The sequence below is a fragment of the Heterocephalus glaber genome, unplaced genomic scaffold, assembly GCF_053883595.1.
Source record: "Heterocephalus glaber isolate CG9 unplaced genomic scaffold, H.glaber_assembly_v1.0 deba00001472, whole genome shotgun sequence".
Classification (NCBI taxonomy): Eukaryota; Metazoa; Chordata; class Mammalia; order Rodentia; family Bathyergidae; genus Heterocephalus; species Heterocephalus glaber.
Window position 1 is genome coordinate 20,448,391 of NW_028258315.1, and position 26,522 is coordinate 20,474,912.

General features: G+C 42.5%; 1 protein-coding gene across 1 annotated transcript in view; it reads left to right on the forward strand.

Moving 5' to 3' along the window:
- The first annotated feature begins 2,693 nt into the window (after positions 1-2,693).
- The window catches only part of LOC101697093 (uncharacterized), a 324,259-nt gene continuing 300,430 nt past the window's right edge, over positions 2,694-26,522 (forward strand). The window contains exon 1 of the mRNA XM_087182562.1: positions 2,694-2,747. Coding sequence (XP_087038688.1) covers positions 2,694-2,747 — 54 coding nt within the window. The remainder of the gene's footprint in view (positions 2,748-26,522) is intronic.

The following is a 26,522-nucleotide window of genomic DNA, read 5'->3' on the forward strand; positions in this document are numbered from 1 at the left end:
GGAACTTTTCCTATGAAAAGTTAATTTAGGATTGAAAAACCTGTGTGTTGCTGAGGTAATGGTTAACCTAATTCTAGTTTGTACAGAAAAGATGATTTCTAACTGAAGGAAGATTGACTATGTTATGCTTTTAGGAAAGATTTTGCATGCAAAAACTGCATGATTTTAGGTTACTGTAGTTGGAAACTAATCCCCGTATTCATATGTTAATGGTATTTGGAGATGGGGCTTTGAGGGGCGATTAGGAGTAGATATGGGCCTGATGTTGGGCCCCAAGATGGCTTGAGTGGTTTTGTGGGAAGAGGAGGAGAGACCCCACCTGGTACAGCTGACCTGCCTCACATCCTCACATGCTGTGCCCTCCACCATGTGGTGACACAGCACAGGCCTTTGGCCGATGCCATTGCCGGGCTCGGCTCTGGGACTTCCCAGCCTCCAGAATCATGAACCAGATACATCTCTTACTTATAAATTTCCCGATCTGAGGTATTTAGTCATAGCAACAGAAAACAGATTAAGGCACTTGTTAGACAACTGCTTTTCTTTTTCACTGATTTCATAGAGCTTTGCTCAGTGAGAACTCTTTATTCTGTATATTGAGCAGCAGGTGCATGCCAGGCAATCTTCTATAGTGAAGGCCTCTCTGCAACCTGAATTTTGTCCCTGCCTCCAGCATAATCTTTTAAGGGCAATTTTAATTTTGTCCTACATGTTGGATGGTATTGGAGCCTTTGGAGTCACAGGCAGAAAACGTCACCCCTGCAGCTTTCTCACTGCCCCCATGATGTGGGGTGTGTGTGTGTGTGTGTGTGTGTGTGTGTGTGTGTGTGTGTGTATGACATCCTTCAGTTCTAGGCTCATTTGATCCCAGCAGTGGGTTTTGTCCTTTGCATCTGATGTTGTCCAGTGACCACTGTTCTTGTGTTCCCATCTCTTCACATGTGGTTTTGTGTTAAGGTCAAAGTGACTGCACAGTCTGCTTGCCCCAAGATACTCCTGCTGCAGCCTGCACCCTTTCCCTGTGTTCCTGGCATCAGTGCAGAGGCCGGGTTCAGGTGGATGTTACTCGAAGCATAGTGCAGGGGACCTTTTGTACCCACAGGTCCCTCATTGATGAATTCAATGGACCACAGATAGAAAATATTTTAAAAAGATTGAATCTCTACTCAATATGTACAGTATAGACTTTTCTCACCGTTTTTCTGTAAACAATACAGTATAACAGCTATTTACATTGCATCTACACTGTGTTAGGCATTATAAGTCATCTAGAGATGATTTAAAACATGAACGTGTGGGAGGATGTGTGTAGGACCTGTGCAAATACTGCACTATCTTTAGAGGAGAGTTGAGTGTGTTATAAAAGGTTTTGAAACCAATCCCCTGCAGATACCAAGGGACAACGAATCCTACTGTTGGGGGGCAGAAACTGTTGTCTTTAGAAACTCAGTTAACAATGAGTCTCCACTAATGGGTTTATGATTGGGAAAGTGGATATCAATTATTCATTTAATAGATACTCATTCCCTATTTTGTATCATACTACACTTCTAAGTACTGGGAATACAGACATGAAGGAAACAGAGGCACTGTCCTAGAAGCACATGCTTTGACGAAGGAGACTGACAACAACAATAATGATGATGATACAATTTAATGCTAGTTAGCAGTAAATGCTACGAGGAAACAGCACAGCGCAGAGACAGAGACATAGGTGTAAGCTGAGCTGTTTTGGATGGGACGTGCAAAGATGACTTGAAGAAAGGACATTTGAACTTCATCACTTTAGGAAGGATGCTGCCTGAAACTCCTGCTACTGCTCATGGGGTTTCCTGGCACAGATTCAAAGTCTGGGGACCTTACGAGAGAAGGGACAGCACAGTGATTCACATTGATCATGTGGGATAAGCTCCAAGATCCCCAGTGGGTTCTGAAACCCATATCTACTGTTTTTCTCCCTGTACATCTATGCCTATTATAGAGTTTAATGTATAAATTAGGTGCAGTAAGAGGTTAACAGCAGTAACTTATAATAAGACAGGGCATTCATGTGAATGTGGTCTCTCTCCTGCATGAGTCACGGCAGATACTGGTACTTGCAGACTGCTGGTAATGGAAGCTGGGAATACAACTGGAGGCTGTCCTGAGGATCTTTTGTGAGTGTTGGCGTCAATTGCTGTGAATCCCCTTTCCATAGCTTCTCTCTGGTCCCAGCAGTGTGCTATCCACATCACATTTCCAGGCCAGTTCGAAGACATATGGAGAGATGGGGGCTTTAGGAACATGGCTCAGCACAGTGACAGAGTGTCCTCCAGGCTGTTCCCTGTCACTTATGTGGCCCAGCAGGCAATTCCAGAATCCCAAAATTCTGGGAAATTCTCCCAGGGCCCCAGGTCCTGGTTGGAGCTTCCCTCTATCTGAAAGACTTGCGACATTTTCTGACTCGTAGAGTGAAGGAAATGGGCTTCTCCCTCCCAGACCATCAAACCTGTGTCGGCCAAGTGCTCTGCAATCTGCCCTTGCAGGACTCCCCTCATTGTCCTGGGGTGGGGCTTTTCATGCTGGTACTGTCCTTTACTGAGTTAATGTGGGGACAGATGGACGAGAAGAGCAAGAGATGACAGGGGACTGGGAAGGACTCCCAGGGATGGTCCCTCTGTGGGCTTCCCAGGGGACAAGCACATGACCGGAACATGGCCTTGTCACTCAGTCAGACCTGTGGCACGAACAAGCAACAGAAGGCGAAGGTGAGCTTTGCTTTGTTGAAAGGTTTGGATACAATTCTGTTTTAAATTGTGAAATTCTGAAATGAAAAAGGAATTATGTTCCCATTTTTTTTTAAAGTACTGGAGATTGAACCACGCAGGGCCTTCGCATTGAAGCACGTCCCCATCCCTGTTTAATTTTTCAATTTTGAGACAGTGTTGCTAAGTTGCTCACACTGGGCTCGAACTTGACCCTCTCGCCTCAGCTTCCCAGAGGGATGGCGTTGTAGGCATGCGCCACCACACCTGGCTTCAGGTCTCTGCATGGTGGAGTTTCTTGATATGGATTTCAGAAAGAAAGAGATAACAATTAAAATTTTTGGCACGTAAAACATGAATAGTGGTGCTATTAAGAAGCAGGTTGAGGGGCCTGGGATTTAGCTCAGCGGTTCCACCACCTGCCTTGCCAGAGCAAGGTCTCAAGTTCAATCCCCGTACCGAAAGAAAAAAGAAGCAGGTTGATACACCGCCCTCTAAGGTTTGAGTTGCTGACAATATCTTGGATGCTGTAGCTGACTGCTGGTTGGCATGTCCTTCCTTGCATTTTCTTGTCCATCTCTCCATCCATCCATCCATCCATCCATCCATCCATCCTAGTGATCTATCCACTCATTCATTCAAGTTCATCATGTAGGAAGAACTTTTTTCTTCATCTCACGTGGATTCAGTTTTCTTTCTTTAATTATGTTGTTTGTCTAGATCAGTGATGGTGAACCAGACAGCCTGCTGAGCATGTGTGCCATAGGTGCTCCACCACTGGCCTAGATTATTTAAAGGTACTGTTGATTCAAGAATCCTAATCCTGAGATTCTTACAGTGTGTGTGTACATGACATTGGGAAGCATGCAAACATGCATCAAACAGCCTTGCACCATGAAAGCCAACTGCCTGTTAGATGTGCTGACATTTAGAGACAGGGTAATAAAACAAGTAAGGAGTGACCAGGAACCAGACACAGATGTTGTCAAAGTGCCATGGGATTTAGGAAGCAGCTGGGGGATGAATTGGGGCTGTATGTGTTAAGGAAGCCTTCGGACCACAGGGGTCATTTATGTTTGAGAGGGCCAACTAACACTATTAACATTTTCTGTTGATTAGTGTTCTCATTTCATTTAACATTCGCAAGAGTGAACACCAGTCTCTTTACTTCACCATTGATTGGATGAAGACACCGAGGCAGGAAGCAAAATTAACTATCCAAAAGCCACACAGCATTTTAGTGATAGCTGTGATTCAGGAGGAGGTCTGTGAACCCCAGTTTACTCCTTTGTCTTAAAACCTGAGCCAATAGTGACATGAGGACAGCAGGGTATTTCAAGTGAATACAGGACCATTAGGGTGGCAGTAGCCTGCATGTCTGAGGGACAGCAGGGAGCTGCAGTGCAGGGGCCCAGATGCTAGCAGTGGAAAGTCAGCTTGGGTCTGATAGAAGAGGCTCTTTCGTGTCTGGCTGCAGGGTCTGGTCTTCATTTGGCCCAAAAGGAGATTTTGTGCAGAGACGAGACCTGATCAGAGAAATGTATTTCAGCATGTTTATGACTGGAGGACCTTCTTACGATTCCTGCAAGCTTTCATGCTCCTAAGCTCTTCCATGTGAAGGCCAGGAGACTGGGCTCCACATGACTTGCAGTCGAAGCCCTTGAGCGTGCTCCCCTGGATTTCTGTACTCACGAACACAGAGGCCCGCTCCGCCCTCCTGCCATTCTGAACATCAGCCCTTTCCAGAACCCCTGCTCCCTTCTGGGGATGCTCAGAAAAAAAACTCCTCCATCTTCCCTCTCTCTCGGCTATTCCCAGATTTTCACCTATTTTTCAACTATTTCAAAAACTTGTTCTGTCCAATAAACAAATAATTAGATCTTGATGGGCTTCGCTGGTGAAAAATATACCATAATATTTAGATTAAAACAGTATAATAACTATGCCAGAAAAACACATCTTGGTTACATGATGAATTCCTCCTTTTCCTTTTTATTCATGGTATCCTGGGGTGGCCTGCCAGAGAAAAAAATACTATTTGATTCTCCGTGGGTGGTCAGGGAGGACTTGTAAAGACTCTTGTTTGTTTTGTGTGAGCCTTCAAAGACACGAAGGCTTTCCTACATAAAGATGTACTAAGAAAATAGGGATTTTTTTGAAGTTGCTATGTATAAAGGGAAATTCAGAGCAACCATCTTCCTTTAGAACTACAAGCTAATGTGATTAGAGGCTCTCTTTTCACTAGTCGTCTTTGTTGTATCTTTCTCTGGTCATTACCACTGGTTTTACCAGGAGATTTATGCTTACAAAAACCATCTCCACCTTTTTTTTTCTCTCTCCCCCTCTCTTTTTAAACTCACCACACACACATGTACTTGGATTTTATAAACTACATTTATTGGGTCCATCTGGGTTTGATAAAAAACTAAGGAATCTGAGTGTGTGTGTGTGTGTGTGTGTGTGTGTGTGTGTGTGTCTGTGTAGCACAGGATGTTCTTGAGGTGTGTGCTGCCGCAACAAATTTCAGGCTACTTTCCAATTAGCAAGGCCCTCCTGCTGTGATGTGGGAGAAAAGTTGGGATTGGGGTTAGGGCCTGGGAAGTAAAGGATGCTTTTGAATGCAGTCTTTGCAGAACTCCCTCATTAGCACCTGGAGGTCAGTGGCAACTCTGGAGGCTGCTGCCTGGCGCAGTTGGTATTTTCTGCTGTGTATGGAATGTGTCAGCCATTTTATTTACTCAGGCTTATTTTCTCCATTTCATAACATTAATTGTACTTAATGGGGGAGGTTGATAATGCTGAATTATTTTAAGCCTGGAGGGAGCTGAGCAGCTGTGTCCTAGATCAGACCACTGATCTATCTAATAGCTTATCCTGCCACCTGATTCAATGGACGCATGTGCTTTGCCAATTATGTGCATTCCTATATGGAGAGAAAAATGACCTCGCGTCCCTGAGAGCCAGGTAGTAGCTTTGTGCACTGAGTTCACCACGAAGCTGCTTTGCCACCTTGGGCTAATAGGAATGTGGTGTATTTCCAATCCTTAGACAATTATTTCTCCTTTAAAAAAAAAAAAGCCACTCTGTGAAATAGCTAAATCTTTCATGAATTACCAAGAACTTTGCTTTTGGAATCAGGTGCTTAGAAAATAAGTACTTGGGGCTGCAGCTTCTAAAAATATTAGGGGATAGCAAAACTTCCAAGTTTCCGTCTTGTATCAAGACATAAGCTGTTGTTATAAACTGTTTGGTTTTTTTATTATTTAAATTTTCATTCTCTAATACCGAAAAAGAAAAATGTAGACTTTGACCTAGAAACGTTGTAAGCTAATTTTATTGGATATTTTTATTTTCTGGTATTGGAGATTCAACCCAGCTCTTTTGAAAAATTTAAAAATTTTAGGGTTGGGGGGATTTAGCTCAGTGGTACAGCACCTGCCTGGCAAGCTCAGGGTCCTGAGTTCGATCCCCAGTACCAAAAAAAATTTAAAATTTTGAGACCAGATCTTGCTAAGTCACTGAGTTGCCTAGGCTGGTCTCTACATTGTGTGGGGTGGGCTCTATCTCATGATCCTCCTGCCTGAGCCTCCCAGAGTGCTGGGATTGATTATAGGTGTGTGCCCCTATGCCCAACTTTCGGGTATTCTGTTGGATGATTATTTTGAAAACAAAATATTTTCACAAACTACTAGATTTTCTAAAAAGATAAGGCTGGGCACAGAAAACAAACTTGATCTTTGCTATAATCTTGTACTTTATAAGTCCTGGAGACAGAGTTCATGGTGGCACCAGCAACAGGAAGGCACACAAAGTATGGCCCAGGGTGTAGTGGGAGGAACCACTCCTTTGGGGTCAGGCAGCTGGGGTTTTGATCAATGGTGGTGCCACTGCTAGTTGGACCGAATATTCACAGCCAGTCCCTTTGTCTGGAGCCCGTGGTGCTCTGGGCAGTAGCTTTACAAAATTGGCTTGAAGATTAAATGAAATAAGCAATATAAAATAATGACCCAGGAGCTAGTGTGTGTGCTGGCTCCCTTTCTTCTGATCATATCCCAGGACGTGTCATTTTCCAGGCATACTAATAGACTGGTGGTGTTGGGAGTCACTCCGGAGAACATCTGACTCACCTCATTTTCCAGATCATGGAGTCTAGGCCAAGAAAGGTAAATGCCTGTCTGGTAATGCCTTAGAATCGGACTAGCAGAGCTGGTGCTAAACCCACCTCTCTTCAAAGGCTTCCAGCTTTCCCGGGGACGGGAGGACTTTATGCTCTGTGGCAAGTCCCTGGTGTGGCTCTGGAGCAGTAGGGTACAATGTCAGAGTTTAATAAACAACTTTCCAAATGTCCTTCCAGAAGCCTTTGAAGAAGATGGAAATGTGCACTGAAGCCGTATGCCACTGTGTAACCCTCAGTTCACTCTTACAATGTTTGACTCAGTTTCCCTTTCTCTCCTCTTGCTCTCAGGTGACCTGACCGCAGAAGTGCTAACTCCTGTTTATTCAGGAAAGACTTCCGACTGGGGAAGACTTCCAGGTAAAGGGTCGTAGTGATTTTCCCTGGGGCTGCATCTTACTCTTCCCAGCGCTGCCCCCCAACCTTATGCTTATGACTCCTTTTTGTTTTTATTTTTTTGTGTCTTGTCTGTGTTATTTTTCTATCATATTCTTGGTTTTACTTTTATGTACTCACGCATGCACATGTGTGGAATATTGGATTCTAACTTCAGGATGAGGGTCACCCCTAAGGAGGGAGGCTGGGGTGTGTGGCCTGTGTCAGTTCTACTTGCAGTGTTTTAAACTCTTTCCCCCAGTGTGTATCTCGTAAAGATAAGGACGCTTTAGTTTTTAAAGATATAAATACAACACCATTTCACACTTTAAACAGTAGTTCAATGTTCCAGTTGTACCTACAGATGTTATAAGAATGAGTTTCTCTTTGGTATTTCCAATGTTTGGAGGTGCCAGAGGTTGATATGGAACACTTGTTGTCAGAATGTGGTGCTGGAACCAGCAGCTGCAGCATCACAGGTGAACTAACCTTTAGAAATGCCAATCATCAGACCCCATCCCACGGCCCTTGGAGTCAATGATTCTGAGAGTGAGGCGTTTGAGCCCCGCCCTCCTGGTGATTCTAACGAGTGGCAGAGTTAAGGACTGCTGTTCTAAAGAGAGCAGAGTCACATGCTTCCAACACATCCTGCTTTGCATCTGTTCTTGTGTTTTCCATCACAGCTTATCCTGAGGCACTTGGAACAAGTAAGACGCTGTGCTCGCGTGCCTTGTAGGGTCCAGCTTATGTTGCCCTCTGGGGTCTGTAGGATGCCAGTGTCCATCTCCACTGAGGACAGCGGCACTCAGTCTGCCTCCTCATCAGGAAGGGGACATGGGCACAGGAGACGGATGCGGTGACCATGACTTTCTGGGCAGAGCAGGTTGAGTTAAATGTAAGATCTGGGACGATTTGCTAGGGAAATTAGCTGTTTTTTTAAGTAGCATAGTTTTAAAGCTGTGGTTCTCAATTGCTGATTGAACATTAGGATCCCTGAGCATTTTGATCTACACTGGTGCCCTAGCTTGACCCCAGGAGATTCCAGTTTTCATTGTGTTGGTGGGGGTGGGGTGGGGTGTTAGCACCTGCAGGGCTTGGGCTCCCTAGTTGCAGACATGGTTCAGAACCACTGGTAAAGACTTGCATTTGGTCTGGGCTTCAGTTGCGATGAAACCACCTTGCCAGAGTGTACGCTCATGGGTCTCACACTGCAAAGGAGTGCTTTGAAAACTCTAGTTCTTAAGCCGTTAGTGAACTGATCTGGGGCAGTTTTTCTGCATGTGTAGCTTTTTTGTTCATTGTTCTGATGTGAGCTGGTGCTGACCCTTTTTTACAGTATGTCTGGCCAGTTGGTGTTTGGTTAGATTTGTCTCCTCACCTATAGGTGGGCTGGGCAGAATATGGACTTCTGTTGCATACAAATGACACCTCCTCACTCCTGTTGCTCTCTTTCCTGTAAGTGGATAGAGCTTCAGGAAAGGCACTTGGGAGCTGGTGTTACTGTTTGCAGTGTGAGGCATTTTAATGTTTCTGAGACTATCAGTGGGGCCAGAGCCTTCCTTGCAGCCTTCCAAGTCAGGGAAAGGAAGGGCTGAGCTGTGTCTGTTGGTTGAGTGCTGAAAAAGGAAAGCGAAGCAAGTTCTGCTGGTTTTCTTGGCAGGGTTTATCACCTTTCTCCCCCAGGTTTCTGGCAAGTGTGATTCGGGATTGACTTGCAGGATTCACTCACACTGGCTTCCCCAAGACAGTCTTTGCTTGCTTGCTGCTGACTAGCGGTAGTTAAATTTGCTGTCTCTCACATGTGTCACCCCCAAATCACAGAACTCATTAGGAATAGACAGCATAGATTTGGTTCCTCAGATTTGGAGGATTAGCCAGATGCAAATCTAAGTTGTTCTTGGGAGGTTCTGTGTGCTTCACTTAAAAATAAAAAGAACTCTAGCCTTAAAAAAAAACAAAACAACTTTTTAAAGAAAGAAATGTCTTACTGGAAAACAAAATTTATTTTTCCAATAAAAAATATGGGGAAGAGGTAAGTTGGTTTTTTTTTTTTTTTTTTTTGCGGACACCAGTGTTTATTTTATTTCCTGCCCTTTCCTTCTCCTTGCTGATGGCGGATAGGGCAGAAATAAAGACCCAGTTTCATTTTACCAAGATGGGAAAATATTTAATCAATTCATAAAGTTATTTATTCTTCATTGAGAGCAGATGTCCAAACCCTGATTGGTCTTAGTCAACTGTTTCCTTTTAGAAAAGTAAACATGCCTGTATGCAATTCCCAAATAACTTTGTGGAGTCATTGCTACACAACAGGTTGTGGAAGAACTGTTGGCCTCAAGACCGTCTGATTCTTAGGCCTTTAAAAAAAAATTTCTTATTAGGAAAAACTGAAAGAGCTATTTTTCAGGTGATTACAATATATGATTTATGTGATTAGAAAATTTCTGTTTTCTGCTGATATGCAAATTCACTGCCAGCAATACCAAATATTCACAGGCCACCTGTTTCTAATTCCAGCAAAACCTACAATCAGAATGCATAAAAATAAGAAATTCAAATGTATTGAAACTTTCTGTGTAGCCTTCCGGGCTGTGTTAAATCCAGTGAGTGGGCTAAGACCAAGGGGTTGACTGCCAGGTAGAGCTGTTCGTGGAGACACCTGAGGTGGGTGAAAGATGTGCTAGAGGCATCCCCCCAGCTGCCTGGGGTCAACGTGGATTCTGGCACCTCCCCATGTGACGCTTCATTATAGATCATGTTACCTTCTCATACATACTGTGTTTTGTTTCATTTTAAAAATGATTGTTTCTAACCTACTATAATAAAAACATCTGGTTAATCAAAACCAGGACAGGACTGTCCACTGTCCTGCGCATCTTGCTGCCCATGAAACCATTCATTTTTTCACTTCTTTTCCATGCTAGGATAAGATTTAGCAACTATAACCTTAACATTTTCTGGAGGCAGTGATACTTTTCCTGGTTAGCTTCTCTTTTGTGTTTGAAAAGATGGATCACCATTTTTAAAAACCATTTAATTTTAAAAACCATTTTAATTCGCCATCACCGACATAGAAGGTCAGGTTTGGTAGCAGGCTGACTTCAGAATTCATTCTTTGAAGGCCTGTGTGACTGAAGGTGTGACTGTGATGGAAAATATTTTACTGATCTTTATTTCCCAAGAACTGCTCATCCCTGGTGAGCTCTTTGGTAGCAAGGTACTGTAAAATGTCAATGAATGTAGCTGTGGAGGACAAAAAAGGAAAAGGGATAAGATGAAGTACCAAGAGCAGATAGCTCTATCCATATTCATATCATGTTCATAAGACTGGGGAAACAGGTGTTGAAGTGGGAGACCCAGGTTGTCTCTTCATTCCCACTGCCTAATTAAGTGTCTTTTCACTTAAGAGAGTTGGATCTTAATGGGATCAACCAATTGAAATTATTAGGCTTTGCTTTGACAGTACAGACAGTGGGGACTCCAGTTCCATCTTTGCTATCTCCCATTCCTATCGATGTTGTACTGAAGATATCAAGGTTAGCAAGCAAAATGTGTGCAGTGTGACTGGGGCTTAGAGTCAAATCCCAGCAGAGTTTGAGTATTATTTCCTTTTAATTTTTGAGGTGATTAGTGTTTGCGCTAGTTTTGAACTGAAGTGAGATGAAGTGGAGTTTTTCCCATTTATTTATTTATTGATTAAAGAGGACAAAGGCAGTGTTTCTATCTAGTCCCTTATGATTTCTCTGCTCGGCATCAGCTCACTGATAATTCCTTCGCCCTTTCCTTTGTAAAGTTGCAGAAACTGAATGATACATTTTTAAAAAAATTGAGTTAAAATATACATAATATAAAATTTACCATGTAAGTGTGTAGTTCACTGTAACTGAGTTCTCTCATGTTGTTGTACACCCATGACCACAGTTCCTCCTTAGCAGGTTTTTGTTTTCATCAACTGAAACTCTGCACATTTGAAACACTCTTTTTTCTCACCTCCCTTAAGCCCCTGGCAACTGCCATCCTATTTTATGTCTCTGAATTTAATGATTCTAGGAATCTCATATAAGTGGGATCATTCGACATTTGTCCCTTTATGACTGGGTTGTTTCACTTGGTATGATGTTCTCACATTCATCCACGTTGTAGCATATGCATAAGAACTTTTAAAAAAGCTGTATAATATTCCACTATAGACATACACCACATTTTGTTTATCCATTCGTCGATGGATGGTCTCTTGGGTTACTTCCATCTTTGGGCCACTGTGATGGATATGGGTGCACAAATATCTAATTAGGGCCCTCCATGGTATTTTTGACTTGCTTATCCATGCAAAATTTTTTTTGTGATTATTTAATACTCCTCGATGCTGAGTTAGTGACTTACAATACTATAAGTTTATAATAAATAAAGATTCTTAGGCAGCATAATTTGAATTACTATAGCCAATGTGGATTATGAAGGCCAGTAAAAGTACATGATAATGAAAACTCTGTTAGAAGTGCACGACACTACATTCATTACCTGTTCTCTGGTAAATATCCTTTGGGATAGTTTGTTTTAAAATTTATTTGTTAAGATCCATGCCATGGGATTCCCATTAAGAAAAGTTGTTGTGTGCCACTCAAAATAATTAAGCCTCAAAATGATTCCCAAAGTGGAAATCCTCTGGTTGACCAGAGTCCTCCATACAGATGACAACCTAGGTTCAGTGCTAACTTGACGTGTTACTGTTGACCTAGTGGATAGTGTGGAGAATGTTTTTGAAAGACATAAAAGAGAGGCTTTGAAGGTGACCTGGTCTCTGTGTCTGTCCAGCAACCTGTGCTGTCCTGAACGGTCACAGAGTGGTTTAGAAATTCTGCACCATAGCAGCCAGGCTGCTTCTGAACACAGCATCCTGCATTTCACCTTGAAAGGGAGGCACTGTCATAGAAAAGGCAATTTTAACAAGCCATATTTTTTTTAATAAAAAGAATTTAATATATTTTTATAAAAGGTGTTATAATTTATGTTTCATGAATATGGAAGAATTTACTAGAAGTATGAGAAACCAGTCACATGAAGATATTTGGCATAGAGAGTTTGTAAAGAATATCTACATTTGCCCATTTATAGTTAAGAGGGATTCTGTCTTTTTTTATTGGTTATAGGTGATTGAACTCATGATGTTTACACTGAGCTACATCCCCAGCTCTTTGTATTTTTATTTTTTGTTTTGAGACGGACTTGTTAAGTTGCTGACTTGCCCAGGCTGGGCTTGAATTTGCGGTCTTCCTACCTCAACTTCTCAGAGTGCTGGGATTACAGATGTGAGCCACCATACCTGGCCAGAATTCTTTTTCTTCTTTTTTTTGAATCTTATTTTATTTCTGCTTTTTGTTTTGTTTTTTTCCTTTGGAGATAGGGTCTTGCTGTGTAGTCTAGGCTGGCATGTGTGCTATCATGCCCGGCTTCAGATTTATTGAGGAATAGAGAAATAAAATTCGTCTGTATTCAAGATGTGTAACATGAATACTTGATATACATTGTGTGATGATTGCCACAGTCACATTAATTAACACATCTTTCACAGCACCTACTTACTGCTGTTTGTGGGTGGTGCATAAGGACACGTGTAGCAAATTTTCAGGTAAACATTCGGCATGAACTATGGTCACAAGGTGCAGTATGTTAGATCCTGAGAACTGATTGATTTTACAATTAAAAATTTGTACCCTTGGGCCGGGAATTTAGCTCAGTGGTTTCATCGCCTGCTGCGCAAGCGCAAGGACCGGAGTTCGATCCCCGGTACCCCCCCCAAAAAAAAATTTGTACCCTTTTACCAACATCTCCCAATTGCCCCACTCGTTCAGTCCCTAATGACCCCCATTCTACTCTCTACTTCTCTGGATTTGACTTTTTTAGACTTTGTATATTATTGAGATCATACAGTATCTGTTTTTCTGTGTCTGGCTTATTTATTTCTCCTAACACAATGTCACCCAGGGTCAGCTAAGTTGCAAATGGGAGGGTTTTCTGTTTTTGTGGCTGAATGATATTCCATGGTGTGTGTGTGTGTGTGTGTGTGCACGCGTGACATTTGTATCCATACATCTACCCACCATCTATCCATCCATCGTCAGTGAAATGTTTAGGTTGTGGCCATTTCTGGGCTCTTATAAACATGAGGGTATAGTTATCTCTTCACAATACTGACTTTTATTTCCTTTGGATATTTACTCAGAAATGGAATTGCTAGATCTTTATAGTAGCTCTGTTTTAAAACTTATGAGGAATATCCATATTGTTTTTATTTGTTTATTTTTTGGCTATCCTAGAGAATGAACCTAGGACCTTCACACTGAGCGCCAGCCCTAGCCTTTTTAAATTTTGAGTCAGGATCTTGCTAAATTGTTCAGGCTAGGCTTGAATTTGTGATCCTCTGCCTCAGCCTCCCAGAGTGCTGGGATTACAGCTGTGGCCAGGATGCCTGGCCCCATGCTGTTTTCTATAATGGCTAATCTCCATTCCCACATACAGTGTGTTTCACACTCTTCATTTTCCCCAATTTATCTTATCTCAGACCTGTAGACCAGAGGTGATAACTCATTATGGTTTAAACTCTCATTTCCCTTATGGTTAGAGGTGTTGAGCACCCTCTTCTTCCCATGTCCTCTAAGGAACAATATATATTCAGGTACTTTGTGGTTTTTTTTTTTTTTGAATTTTGTCTGACTTCTTTACTTTGGCTATTAGCCAGTTATTAAATATACAAATTACAAATGTTCATCATTTTATGGGTTGCCTTTTCATTTTGTTGTTTTCTTTACTGTGCAGAAGCTTGCTGGCTTGTAGTTCCACTTACTTTTGCTTTTGTTGTTCATGTTTTTGATGTTCTATTGAAAATACTCATTGCCAAGGACATTTCCCCTGGTGTTCCTTCTAGGAGCCTGTTCTTATACTTAAGTCTTTAAGCCATTTGAAGTTAATTTGTGTATGGTATAACCATCCAGTTTCTTTCCTGGATAGCTGGACATTCAGTTTTCCTAGCACCATTTATTGAAGAGACAACCTTTTCCCACTGTGTGTTTTTACCTTTGTCAAAGATCACTTAACCATATATCTATGGGTTTATTTCTGGGTTTTCTATTCTGTTTCTTTTGGCTTTTTTATGCTAGTGCCATACTGTGTTGATTACTATAACTTTCTAATATGGTTTGAAATTGGAAAGAGGGATTCTTTTTAATGTAAGAAATTAGGGGTTTCAGAGTAACCACTTTGTTTGAAAAACATCGAAGTACCATTATTGATGTCTGCAGGAAGTAAATAGGAGCCTGTTTAACAAGAGTTCTTAACTCTTCTGAATATTCATGGTAAAGTTTAAAGAATGCATTGTAGATGAGGAAATGTGCCTAGGGCAACAGGTAAATTTGCCAGGCATTTTTTGTTAGATGCTGGGGCTTAAAGACAAGAAATCATTGAAGCTTTTAAATTTGCTTAACCTAGTGTGAGATGCAGATGCAGGGTAGAGAGGAAAATTATTAATTCTGTTTCAGTAGAGGTCTGGAGAAAACCAGGCAGGTGAGGCATGTATATGGTTTTGAAGGTTGAGTAGGAGTTTTTCTGGGCAGTGAGAGTAAGGTGAAGGATGTGTGAGGGTTTCAGGGAGAGGAAAAAACAGATGAGAAAGCATCGAGAGGCAGCTTGCAATGGTCAGCAAAAATTTAAATAGAAAGGAAGTTGATTATAGCAGTGGCACCTTCTCTGCACATTTTCTTTCTTGGATTCAGCTACCTGTTGTCAACTGCGGTCTGAAACTATCCAATGGGAAACACGTTGTAAGTTTTAAGTAACTTTTATTACAGTATATTGTAATCATGCTACTTTATTACTAGTCATTGTTAATCTTTTGCTGTGCTTGATTTATAAATTAAACTTTATCATAGGTATGTATTTTCGTATCGTGTTCAGTGCTCTTTATTATTGCCAGCATCTGCTGGGGTCCTGGGATGTAGCCCCAGGATAGGGTAAGGGGACTGCTTTCCTAAAAGAGTATGGGCTTAGGCACATTTTGAAATAATTTCTCCGAGCCGTATGTGGTGTGGTGTGGTGTGGTGGCATACGCTTGTGATCCCAGCACTGGGGAGGCTGAAACAGAAAGATCAGCCTGGACTACATAGCGAATTCAAAGCCAGCCTGGACTATAGAGCGGGATCCTGTCTCTAACAAAATAAAAAAAATAAGTACTGTGAGTCTTGGTTTTACCTTCTGTAAAAGAGACATCCATTTTGGTCTCTGTTTTGGATATTAGAAATAATTCACATTGGTCAGTAAAGATAATAGGAAACGGACATAGATCTTTTGCAAATGGGGAGGACATAAAGAGATGGAGGGGAGTGGGGAAGGGAAGGGGGAAGGGGACATAAGAAGAATGAAGATGTGTTTTGTACATGCGCCAGGTCTCCACAAGGAATGTAGTCATCATATCCTGTAAAAATATACTGTACTAATTAAAATAAAAATAAAGGGAAAAATGTTTGGTAGAGAAACTCACAGGGTCTTACATTGCTCTTACCATTACTGTTATGTTTCTTTTGTCTTTGTCTTTTGTCTTTGTGTTTTTAGTACATCTTTGAATATTATATTTACATGGCTCACACCCCCAAAGCAGAACATTCCCCCTCCCACTTTTGTCCTGGCCTTGCAAGCGGCCCTCTCCTCTCGCCTGCAGGGGGCACTGTTCTGGTTCCTATCCATCCGTCTACGACTTGGGATAGTCAGAAGGAGAGGGCACCTCTGTTCTCCACATTCTGCAAACCCAGGGTCTCGCTATGTAGCTCAGGCTGGCCTCAAACTCACACCAATCCTCCTGCCTCTGCCTCCCAAGTGCTGGGATTAAAGGCATGAGCCACCATGCCTGACACTAATCTGCAAATTTTATGTGTGTCTACTTTAAAAGAATCCATCCCTATACTATACCTTGTTAAGGGTAAGAATCCGGTATTCAAGTTTTTATTTCTTTTTGGTACCAGAGATCGAACTTGGGACTTTGCACTTTGGAGGCAGCTGGTGGAACCACTGAGCTAAATCCCCAGCCCCCTGTATTCAAGTTTTTAAATTCTCTATAGGCCTGAGCCCTTGAGGGTAGTTAATAATGATCTGTTCAAACATAATGGTATCAAGGAAAAGTGCCCCAAAGAGAAAACTGAGTGTTGAAGAATGAATGAACCATGATAATTTACAAAATTACAAAAAGTTAGATTTTAGTTGGGTGTGGTGGCACACACCTGTAATCCCAGCTACTCAGGAGGCTGAAACAGCCCAACCTAGGTAATACAGTGAGACGCTATTTAAAAAAATAAAGATCAGACTTTCTTAAATATGATCTCTTTATTGTGAATAAATGATAATTTTTAATTTCTCTTTAGGGACTTGGTACACTTAAATGTGCTAATGACCCGAAATACAACTTCTCTGAAACATAGCTCTTTACTTTTCAAAGCATTTCCATTTTGATAGTGATGTCTTACCTTCTAAGAACCCCTGTGATGTCGGTATGATAAAGATTCTTATCACTGGTGGACATAATAAGAAACTGAGGGTAACAGAGGGAAGAGTACCAGTATCACCAGTAGTACCAGCATCACTGAGTATTTAACATGTTGGCTCCTTTGGAACTCTTCAGATGCTGCAAGGTGGACATTGTCATCTTCTACAGAGAAGGATTTGGACTCTCTGACTTAGGTTCCTTCATGTGGACAAGCACTTTATGTCAGAGAGGAGATTCCAAAGCCACGCTGTCACTTTCCTCCCCGGTGAATATGTTCCTCAAGGTTCAAAGTCAAGTAAGAACTTTGTCCCCTTTGGTGTCAGCCCTGCTGTCCTCTACCTTTACTGATGGTGGACATGTTGTTTTTGTATATTGAAGCTTCATGTGGTCATCTGTTAAATGGAAACTGTCTTAGTTACTTTTCTCTCATTACTGAGACAAAATACCTGACATCCAAAGTTAAAGGAGGAAAGGTTTATTTGGCTCGCAGTTTGTAGAGGTTTCAGTCCATAATTGGCTGTCTCCAAGGGAGGGTGGCACATGGCAGGCAGGCAGAAGGCAGCAGAGCAACAAAGGACCTTAACAGCCACTTTCTGCCCCTTTTATCTTATCCAGACTACTTAGAGTGAGTAGTACTCGCTCTTGATCCTAGTATCCTTGAGCACCATGAATAAATTCCAGCATCACACACTCTAGATCGAGCCACCTCTGAAAAAGCCCCACGTATGACCACATGAGGCGTTGGGGGGCATCTAAACACAAGCCATAACAGAGACCCTGGTAGTTACTTCCTTGGGTTATGAGCATCAAATGGAATAAAACATGGGAAACACTTAGGTGCATCCAATAAGTCAGCAGCAACTATTATTATTGTATGTGAATCTTTATACTTCAGCCCTTTCCATTTCTAATATGAAAATATTAAGTAAATTAATATTTTGATTGCATCATTAGCAAAGCAATGTGTTGTTGACATTATTAATGAAACTATGCAGTGATTTAAATGTTAATCTTATAAAAATGTGTGGGAATTTAGAATGCTGTCTTGCCTATAAGTTTTTTGAAGTTCATCATTAAAGTTATTGTATTTTCAAATCTTCAGGATGCCCTTCTTTTCAGATTCCCTGTTTTGTTTTCTTTCTTTTTTTTTTTTTGGTACCGGGTATTAAACTCGGGACCTTGCACTTGCAAGGCAGGCGGCAGAACCACTGAACTAAATCCCCGGCCATCAGATTCCCTGTTTTGGGTTATGAATAAATACATTTGGCAAATATGAAGAATGGGTGGTTGATCTTGCTGAGGTTCGTATCTCCAGGCATCCCCAGGCGTGTGCTTTGCCCACACAGGGCCCTGGTGGAGGAGCAGGTGGCACCTGGACCCAGGTGTGTGCTGGGCACTGGCTGCACACAGCCTCTGTTAATATTTGAAGCTAACTGAGCGCACACAGGGATTGGCGTCATAGTTGCATCCTGGGATGTGCAGGGGATGGCACTCTGCTGAGCTGGATGCGTGTTTGTTTAGGGTGAGTCTGACAGGGGAGGGATCTGTGAGGAGCATTTGTATCACGGTGACAGACTGCAGAGCGCTCTTTCCAGCTTACAGATCGCTCAGAAATTGGATAGAGATCTCTCCTGAGAAACCCTACCCCACACCTTGTGTCAAGACAGGTCTGTGGGACATTAGAGAGCCATGGGGTGGGGTGCCCGCCCTGGGCCTGGGGGCCTGGGGGCCGGGGTGCTGCATTTCCCATAGGATGGGCTGTGTCCTCTTTCTCGGGTCACCCTCCACAGGGCCACAGAGCGTGCTTGCCTTGGCTTGGAAAATGCTCTGATTTCCTAAGAGGGCCTCTTGGAATTCTCAAAAGAAGTAAAGAAAGGGAAAGGCAGAAAGGAGGATAGAAAGATTTGCTTGGCATTTCTCATGAAAACCCTAAGTGATGGAGTGCAATGAAGAATCCTTGGGGCTGGAATCAGAAGGTAAAGGACCAGTGTTTCTCCACTCTGTTATTCATGCAGACCCAATGAAAGCTGGTTCCTATCTGTCTCCCTCTCTCCCACGTGCCTCCCTTGCTTCCTCCTGTTCTTCCTTCCATTTTTTTCCCTTTCAGATGATTCGCTGTACAGCTAAGATAAAGACACCCTGACAAAAGGCAAAACAAAATACCAAGAAGAGGGCCGGGGATGTAGCTTAATGGTGCCGTGGCTGCCTCGCAAGTGCAAGGCCCTCAGTTCGATTTCCAGTACAGAAAGAAAGAAAGAAAGAAAGAAAGAAAGAAAGAAAGAAAGAAAGAACAAACCACCAAGAAGAGCATAAAATGACTAAATAACTAAAAATCAACATTAAAAACCTCCTAAGCCTACCTTGGGTGAATGGGTCTTGTGCTTCCCAGAGAGGCCCTTGGGCTTCTCCACTGGCCCACTTCCTTCCCCTTCTGAGACAGGCACTGGGCCGGGGCTGCTGAGCCTGGGTCCACCCACCTGCGTTTCTGGTGCGCAGGCTTCTCTGCTCTGCTGTCTCCTCAGCCAGGGCATCAGTCCCTGATGGGGTCTCCTTGGGGTTATTTTGTTAAAGCCTTGGGCCTCAGGCTGTAAGTAGAAATGTTTGTTATGTTCTAAGGGGTGGTGTATTTAAATCTTAATAATTTGTCTCATTATATAAGTGAAATAAATGTGTAGGGTGGACAAAAACCCTCTGAGGAAACCATGTGTTTCATATTTGGTATAAATAAGTTACTCCCTCTCTTTCTTTCTTAAAAATCGTAATTTGGAAATCATTATTCTCTTGTGAAAACTGGAAAGTCCCCCCGCCCCACTGCTTGTTTTGAGAGGATCTATAATGAAAGTTAGGTGAAAGCTTTTGTTTTGATAGGATGTGGTGGCCATGATTCTAGGGGAGCCTTGGAATTGCATTGCTGCACTCTTTTTCCTCAGCTGCATGTGTTTTTTCTCCCTCGAGCTTTGTGTCCAAGGATGATGTCACCCACATGTCTCCAGTGCATCCCAAGTGCTTTTGCAAATGAAAACTACAGAAAAATAAAAAAATTGGCTGAGTGCATACAGTATATTTCAGGAGCATCCTAAAGGCTCTGTTGCGGAGGCACTGAATTCCAGAGTATTCACTGACATTTATTGTCCTGCTTCAAATGATGAAATGTCTTTCCAATCACGTGATGCTGTGTTTTGCATACTGTGACAGATCCGTCCTCTTTTGAATGCACAGGGACTGGCAACCCTCTCATTTCAGTGGTGGGTTTGCTGAAGCATCATCACCAGACAGTCAGAATGATTGATGAGTGTTCTTCAGGTGGGGAAATGCTGCCAGCTTCATTTGTATTTTGTCCTATCTAGAGTTTTGCTCCTTAATTTTCTATTCCAGTTAAGAATAATCCCCTTTTATGCTAGTGGACATAATCACATTATGGGGGGATTTAAAATTTGTCATTTCCCACTAGTAGTTTTTACAGTGTAAGCAGAGTAGAAGATTGTTTTCCTTTCATTTAATTTTTAAAACAATGCGAGAGATATCATAGGCCAACATTGAGGTTTCTTAATGGTAATTTTAAGAACTAAGGACATATTCTGGTCAAGTAGAGAAGTTAAATCATGACCTAGGGGAATCCTGAATCTGAAATGGGAGAAAAAGAGATGTGTCTTGATGTAGTTTTTAAAAAGCAACATTAAAATTATGTCTGAGAGCCTGACTTTGGTTAATATGGGATCCAGTGAGCCAATATTCATTTCTTCCTCTCCCTCTAGCTCCCCTGGTCATGTTTGTCTCCTGCAGTTTACTCTGGAGATAGTTAACTGCTTTTGAAAGTTCCACAGGCCCATCCCTGACTGGACAGGCTCGTAGCTGCCCATAAACCAGCCCTTTATAGATACGTATTTCCATGTTCTTTCATGCAAAAGGCTAAGGGAGTGGGGGGTATGTGGCTGCACTTTCTTTGCAAACATCAAACTACATTTGAACATAGTAAATTCTTAGCTACTGTAAGCCATCGCCAGCCAAAAACCCAGAGCATGCAAGAAGCACGCACCCTCTGGTCCTTGAGTAACTGTATTTAGTTTTGTGTCTCAAGAACTTCTGTTCCATTTGGAGTTGGAGAAGAACCATCAGACTCTCCCCTTTTCCTGTGACAGCTGGAGGGGGCTGTGGTTTGGCTGATAGATGTCGCATCCTTGCCCCTCCATCTCCCTAAGGATGGACTGGGACAAAGCGCCTCAGTGTCCTCCCTGGTTATTTCACTGTCCCTCTCTGGGCCACCTTGACAGGAGGACTGGCTCGCTGTCAGCCACGGTGACCTTCCCTGGCTCCCACTGCTCCAGACTGCTGCAACCACTCTGGATTTTTTGTTAACACCCTCAACCTCCCCAAACCCTGATAAGGTGTTTTTAACACAGCCGGGCCCCCCCAGAGATTCCCCAGTTTGGGCCCCACCATGTTTGACCTTGCTAGAACTTGGACCAATCACAGGCCTGCAACTGCTACATAAGCAGTGATCCTCTCACATTTCTTGGGTTGACACAGGAAGGCTGTTTGGTGTGTGGACCCTCCCGTGTTTAAATAAAGTTTGGGTTCAGCGATCTTATGCATCTACTGTGATTTATCTTATCCTGTTATCTCATTTTGAGTAATGTGGAGACATTAGTTCCTTTAAAAAAGGAAGAGCTATAAACACTAGAGTCCATGAGCTGACACTGTGTCAGCTGAGGCCAGCAACTGGTCGAGTCAGCTGATGGCATCTAGCATTAGCTGGTACTGACTGGTAGCACAGAACCCTGAGCTGCAATGCTAGCAGGGCTGCACTTTGCTGATTGATGATTTCTATTTGAAATGAGTGAAAGAACCCTCCTCTGGGTGGTGACAGTTTCATCTTTGCCTCCCAAAGTATTTTGAGTGGTTCACAGACAGAAATCATCTGGTCTGGGTCTCTCCAGTCAATACCAGATATTTGGAGCTTCTCTGCATGTTGGTGGAATGTAATGTGACAGTGCTCGAATGAACTGTATTAACTACTCCAAATTCCTTTTACACATGTTGCAGATACTGTAAATTTTTTTGGTGTGTGTAGTACTTTGGATCAAACTCAGGACCTTGCCCTTGCCAGGTAGGCCTGGTGCCATTGAGCTACATCCCCGGCCCTTGTAAATGGTTTTGTGATAGGCAGAGTAAGCAGATACTTTAAACAAGAAGATTAGCTTTAAATGGAATCTCTGAGTGGTGGCTAAAGCTTCTACATTTTTTGTAAAATTGTGGTGGCTAAAGCTTTGACATTTTTCTTTTTTAGCAAAGATGAATTAGAAATATTTTGATCTCATAGATGAGTGTGTAACTCTGTGTTATTATAGTGAAATACCTGAGGTAATTTTGAAGAGAGAAGGTTTATGTTGGCATGTGGTTTCATTGGTTCCAGTCCATGATCAGATGGACCCATTACTTTCAGGCCTCTGATGAGGTTTCTACAAAGCAATAGCAGGGAATGTGTAGCAGAACAAACTTCTCACTTCATGGCCTGTGATTAGTCCAAGTTCAAGCCTGCTTATTGGTCCAAACTCAGGCCTTCCAATCCAAGCCTACTAGCAAAAGGAAGGGGCCAGAGTCACACAGTCTGCTTCAGGTGTTCATCCTCAGAGACAGAAGAACCTCCAACGAGGCTTCCCTAAGGGAGGGCCGGCATTTAACACATGCACTTTTGGGAGATGTTCAACATCTAAACCATAATAATAAGTGATGTTGGATGTTCCAGGCAGTCAGCTCATGGTACCTGGCACATAAAGGAGCTACAATTCTAACTCCATATGAAGGCCTCGAAAGACATACTGTTCATCTCTGAATTTGTGGCTTCTATCTTTTTGTTTTCCTTTGATTTTGGTTCATTTCCCTAGAGGTTCTGGGGGCTCATTGAGAAATAAAGGTTTCAGATTTAGAAAGACAGCAGACTAAGTTCAAATTAGGTTCATAGATATTCTTGCCTGGTTGCAAATAATTACTCATAGGATAATGATGGAGGTGAGAGACTCAGCCAGTCAAGGGCAGGGAGGGAAGGAGAAGGAACTGGAAGAATTCACATGGGCCATCAAGGCAATTAATATACTGCATTTCCTGTTGCTTACACCCAGGCAAGTTCTGGCATCAAAACTGAAGAGGCTAATTGGTATTCTTCCTGGAATGGTCCATGGGTTGGATAAGCCAAGCTCTCATGTTAGCTGTTGAGTCCCCTGCCTAGGCTTTGTGTGGGAAAAATGAGCGTCCAGCTCATAATTGATTCTTTTTTGCCCTGTTCTTTTAATGTTTAAATAGTCCTGGAAATGGAGAAGGAAGAGTCAGGAAAAAAATCAGATTTCAATTTCGATTTTACTGATTTGGAATTAGGAGTTAGCTTCATTGGATCTTCTTGTGTCTTAATTTGAAGAAAAACAGGGTGTGTATTGAAGTTGAAAGCAAAATAAAGAAACTGACCTCAATTGTAGTCAGGGTTCGTGACATCTATTTGAGGCTAGGTGTATTTTAGAAATGCCATTTTTATACCAATAATTGTTATGTAAATTACATATTCTGTGAAGCTAAAGTTGTAAAAATCTTCTCTTGAGATTTCACGCCTTTCCAAAACAATTTAATATTTTCTTTCTTTTTTCTTTTTTTGAATTGTGGAATTCAGTAGGTCTTTAACACAAATAATGTGCCTTAGGTTCTGTTGACTGCATTGAAAAATGTGCTTGCTGAGTAATATTACCGTTTTAATGACACTGCTGGATGACGCATTATGGCATTGGTCTTATATGGATGCAATATAATCCTGTATTTTTTTTTATCTGTTAACCAAAACTGTGACATTAACATCAATTCACATTCTTTAGTTACTTTTTAGTCATTTGAGAAAAGACTAAGAGACTTTTTCAAAGAAAAACTCATGCACAACCACAGTCTTCTCTAATAGGAACCTTTTCATAGCTTGTTTTAAAGTTAAATGACAATTCCACAGTAATTATAATTAAGACCAGGATATTAAAAAGAATCAGTTTACCAAAATGAACTAGAAAACCTTAATGTTTCTTTTTTAAAAAAAGATGAAAAGGCCAGCGGGGGACTGAGGAGCAATTTGGGGTCATGCCGATGCTCTGGGCTGGCAGCGTCCCTCTGGGCAGCAGAGTTCCTGCAGTGGGAGCAAAGTTGCACCCTGTAGTTTTTCTTTCCAGGTGGACAGAAATGGAGGTGTTGGGCCTGTGATCCGGTCTTTGCCCAAAGCCAAGTTAGTGTTATGCAGAATTTCTGTTTTGAACACATTTGTCCTTATTTTCCCTTTTCTCTGCTTGCCCACTAGAAGGGAAAAAAGTAATCAGAGGTACTGCTTGGGTGGAGCCCTCTTTGATTGCAATGCCCCAGGGTTTTCTAGGTTAACAAATTGGAGCTTTTCAGCTGGCTGAATAGGGGTGGCCTGCAGCTGCTCTCTGGCCTTCTCCTGTTTCTTCCTCCCTTCCCACTCCCAAGCAGAAGACAGAAGCCCATTTGCTAAGGACAAGCTGGTGTCGGGACTGTTGACAACAGCTGTGTCTTTTAGGGGAGGAGAGGTTCCAGCATATTCTTGGAAGGTGTGGATGGAAACTAGACACCTTTTGCTTTGCTGCTTTGCACGGAGGTGGCCTTGTGTGCCTCCGAGGTTGGACGGACCGGGGTGGAGGATGGTGAGGATGAAGTCAGGGGCAGGGTGGATGGGGAGGAGGTGAAACCTTGGGAGCCTCCAGAGCAGGAGCCAGCAAGCAAGGAAGCAGAGACAAACGCGTTGGCTTCTGTCCTCGGGCTCCCTGGGTGGATTAGAAAGGACCTTGGTCAGAAGTGTGGGAGTGTGGAGAGACCCAGAGAGCCAGGGAGAGGCCGCGTGATTAGCCCTGGAGGAATGATATTCTCATGCTGGCCTGCTTCTCTCTGCCGGGGGTGTGGAGACAGTGCGGAAAGTGGGAGTTTTTTTTTTTTTTTTTTGGTTGCTGGAGTTTATTGAAAAAACAGCTGCCCCATTCCATTTCCCTCCCTTCCTTACCCTGCCCCCATCCTTCTCTCTGTGGCAGGATATAACTATGCTGTAAACTTTGGCAGGGGCGAAGCATGTTAATGGTTTCTGAAACAGCCACCTTTTTTTTTTTTTGGTCCTTCCTTTGGCACGTAGCTATTAGTTTTAAAGCTGGGGGGAAAAAGATAAAAATGGATGTAGTCTCATTCTAGAAAGGATCCGAACTGATCCAGAAAGGGGTCGGAGTTCAGTGGTTTGAACTCAAAAGAGCCAAACAAGAAGATAAGGTACCGAGCCAGTTTCGCAAACTGGCAAGCGCACGCCTGGACTTGAAAGCATGTTTGCGCTCTTCCGTTATTATCATAACCTCTTGAACAGAAGACGCCATTTGAAACGACAGTAAATGCTTCTCTGCAGATAAGTTTATGACCTAGTTTTTGACCACCAGCACTTAGGGGGATTGAACGGTGGAGGGAAGAGCAAGAGAGCCTGGACTATTGGCCAGAAGTTCTGTGCAAATCAGGAGCTTCGGGCTAATTGGAACCCCGAGACTTTCAGCAGCAGCTGTTTTATGGTGCGAACTTGTGCACAGCAGATTTCAGGAGGCTGATTCTCCTTGGAAGTCTGTTTGCAAAGCAGTTCTTTCCTGGTCCTGGCTTCATTCTCCTTCGGAGGCCTGTTTTCACTGTGTGTGAGCGTTGTGTGCCAAGCCTAGCCCTGACCTTGAGGCCCCTGAAGCTGGTCCCCCCCTCGTCCGGGAGGGTGTAGGGGAGCAGATCTGGATGGACAAGGGTCCTTTAAACTTTGCCTGCCCCGGCTTGCTCCACGCTTGCTTCAGACCTGCAGATGAGGAACTGAAACTAAGGCGAATATTGCAGAAAATTTGTTTCTTCTGTCCCCTTTCCTCCCTCCTAAACTGCATGCTTGGCCTCCTGCCTGGCTCTAGATTCTCTGTGAACTCCTGAGCCCCTCTCAGCCTCCCTGTCTGTACTCCATGAATTCTAAACTGGATTTCTTGTTCCACTTAACAAGTGGAAATACACTTCTTTGGGAAAAATTATGAGAAGTGGATTAAAATGTATCTAAAATTCACTAATGATACAGGCTTTAGGGCTTGGTTAACAGATTCTGTTCTCTCCCTCCCTCTCCATATGCAATTGTTTTTCTTTCTTTTCATCCTCCCACTTACACTTGCTTTTACCGTGGAAAACAAGCGTACTTAGACATGTTTTAGAAAGTGAAGTCACTCTTTACTATAGAAAGCCTGATGCCCAACCTGGATCCAAGTGAAGCTGTAAAATTAAAAGTCAAAGTTAACATCAATTATCAATGAACTGGTTATTCGTAACAGAAGTTACTTAAATAATGAAGATTACAGAAATTTCATTTTCATACTGTACTTTTCTATTTTAGGGCTGTCCATCTCATATCCCTCAGAAGAGAACACTTGTCTCTATCTTGTTGTTAGGGACACAAGAAATCTCTATGCAAAAAGCTCCTTAAATGGGAGAGAAAAAGGCAATATCCTATCGTCTCCCAGTGGAGAAATAATTATGTGGGTCAAAGCGTATGTGAAAATAATAAACATTAAAAATATTTAGGCAGTGTTCTAAATGTGCATTTAAATTTAATTTACATTTGAAATATAACCTCCCATGTGCAATATTACTTATGCAGAAAATGCATGGTTGGGTG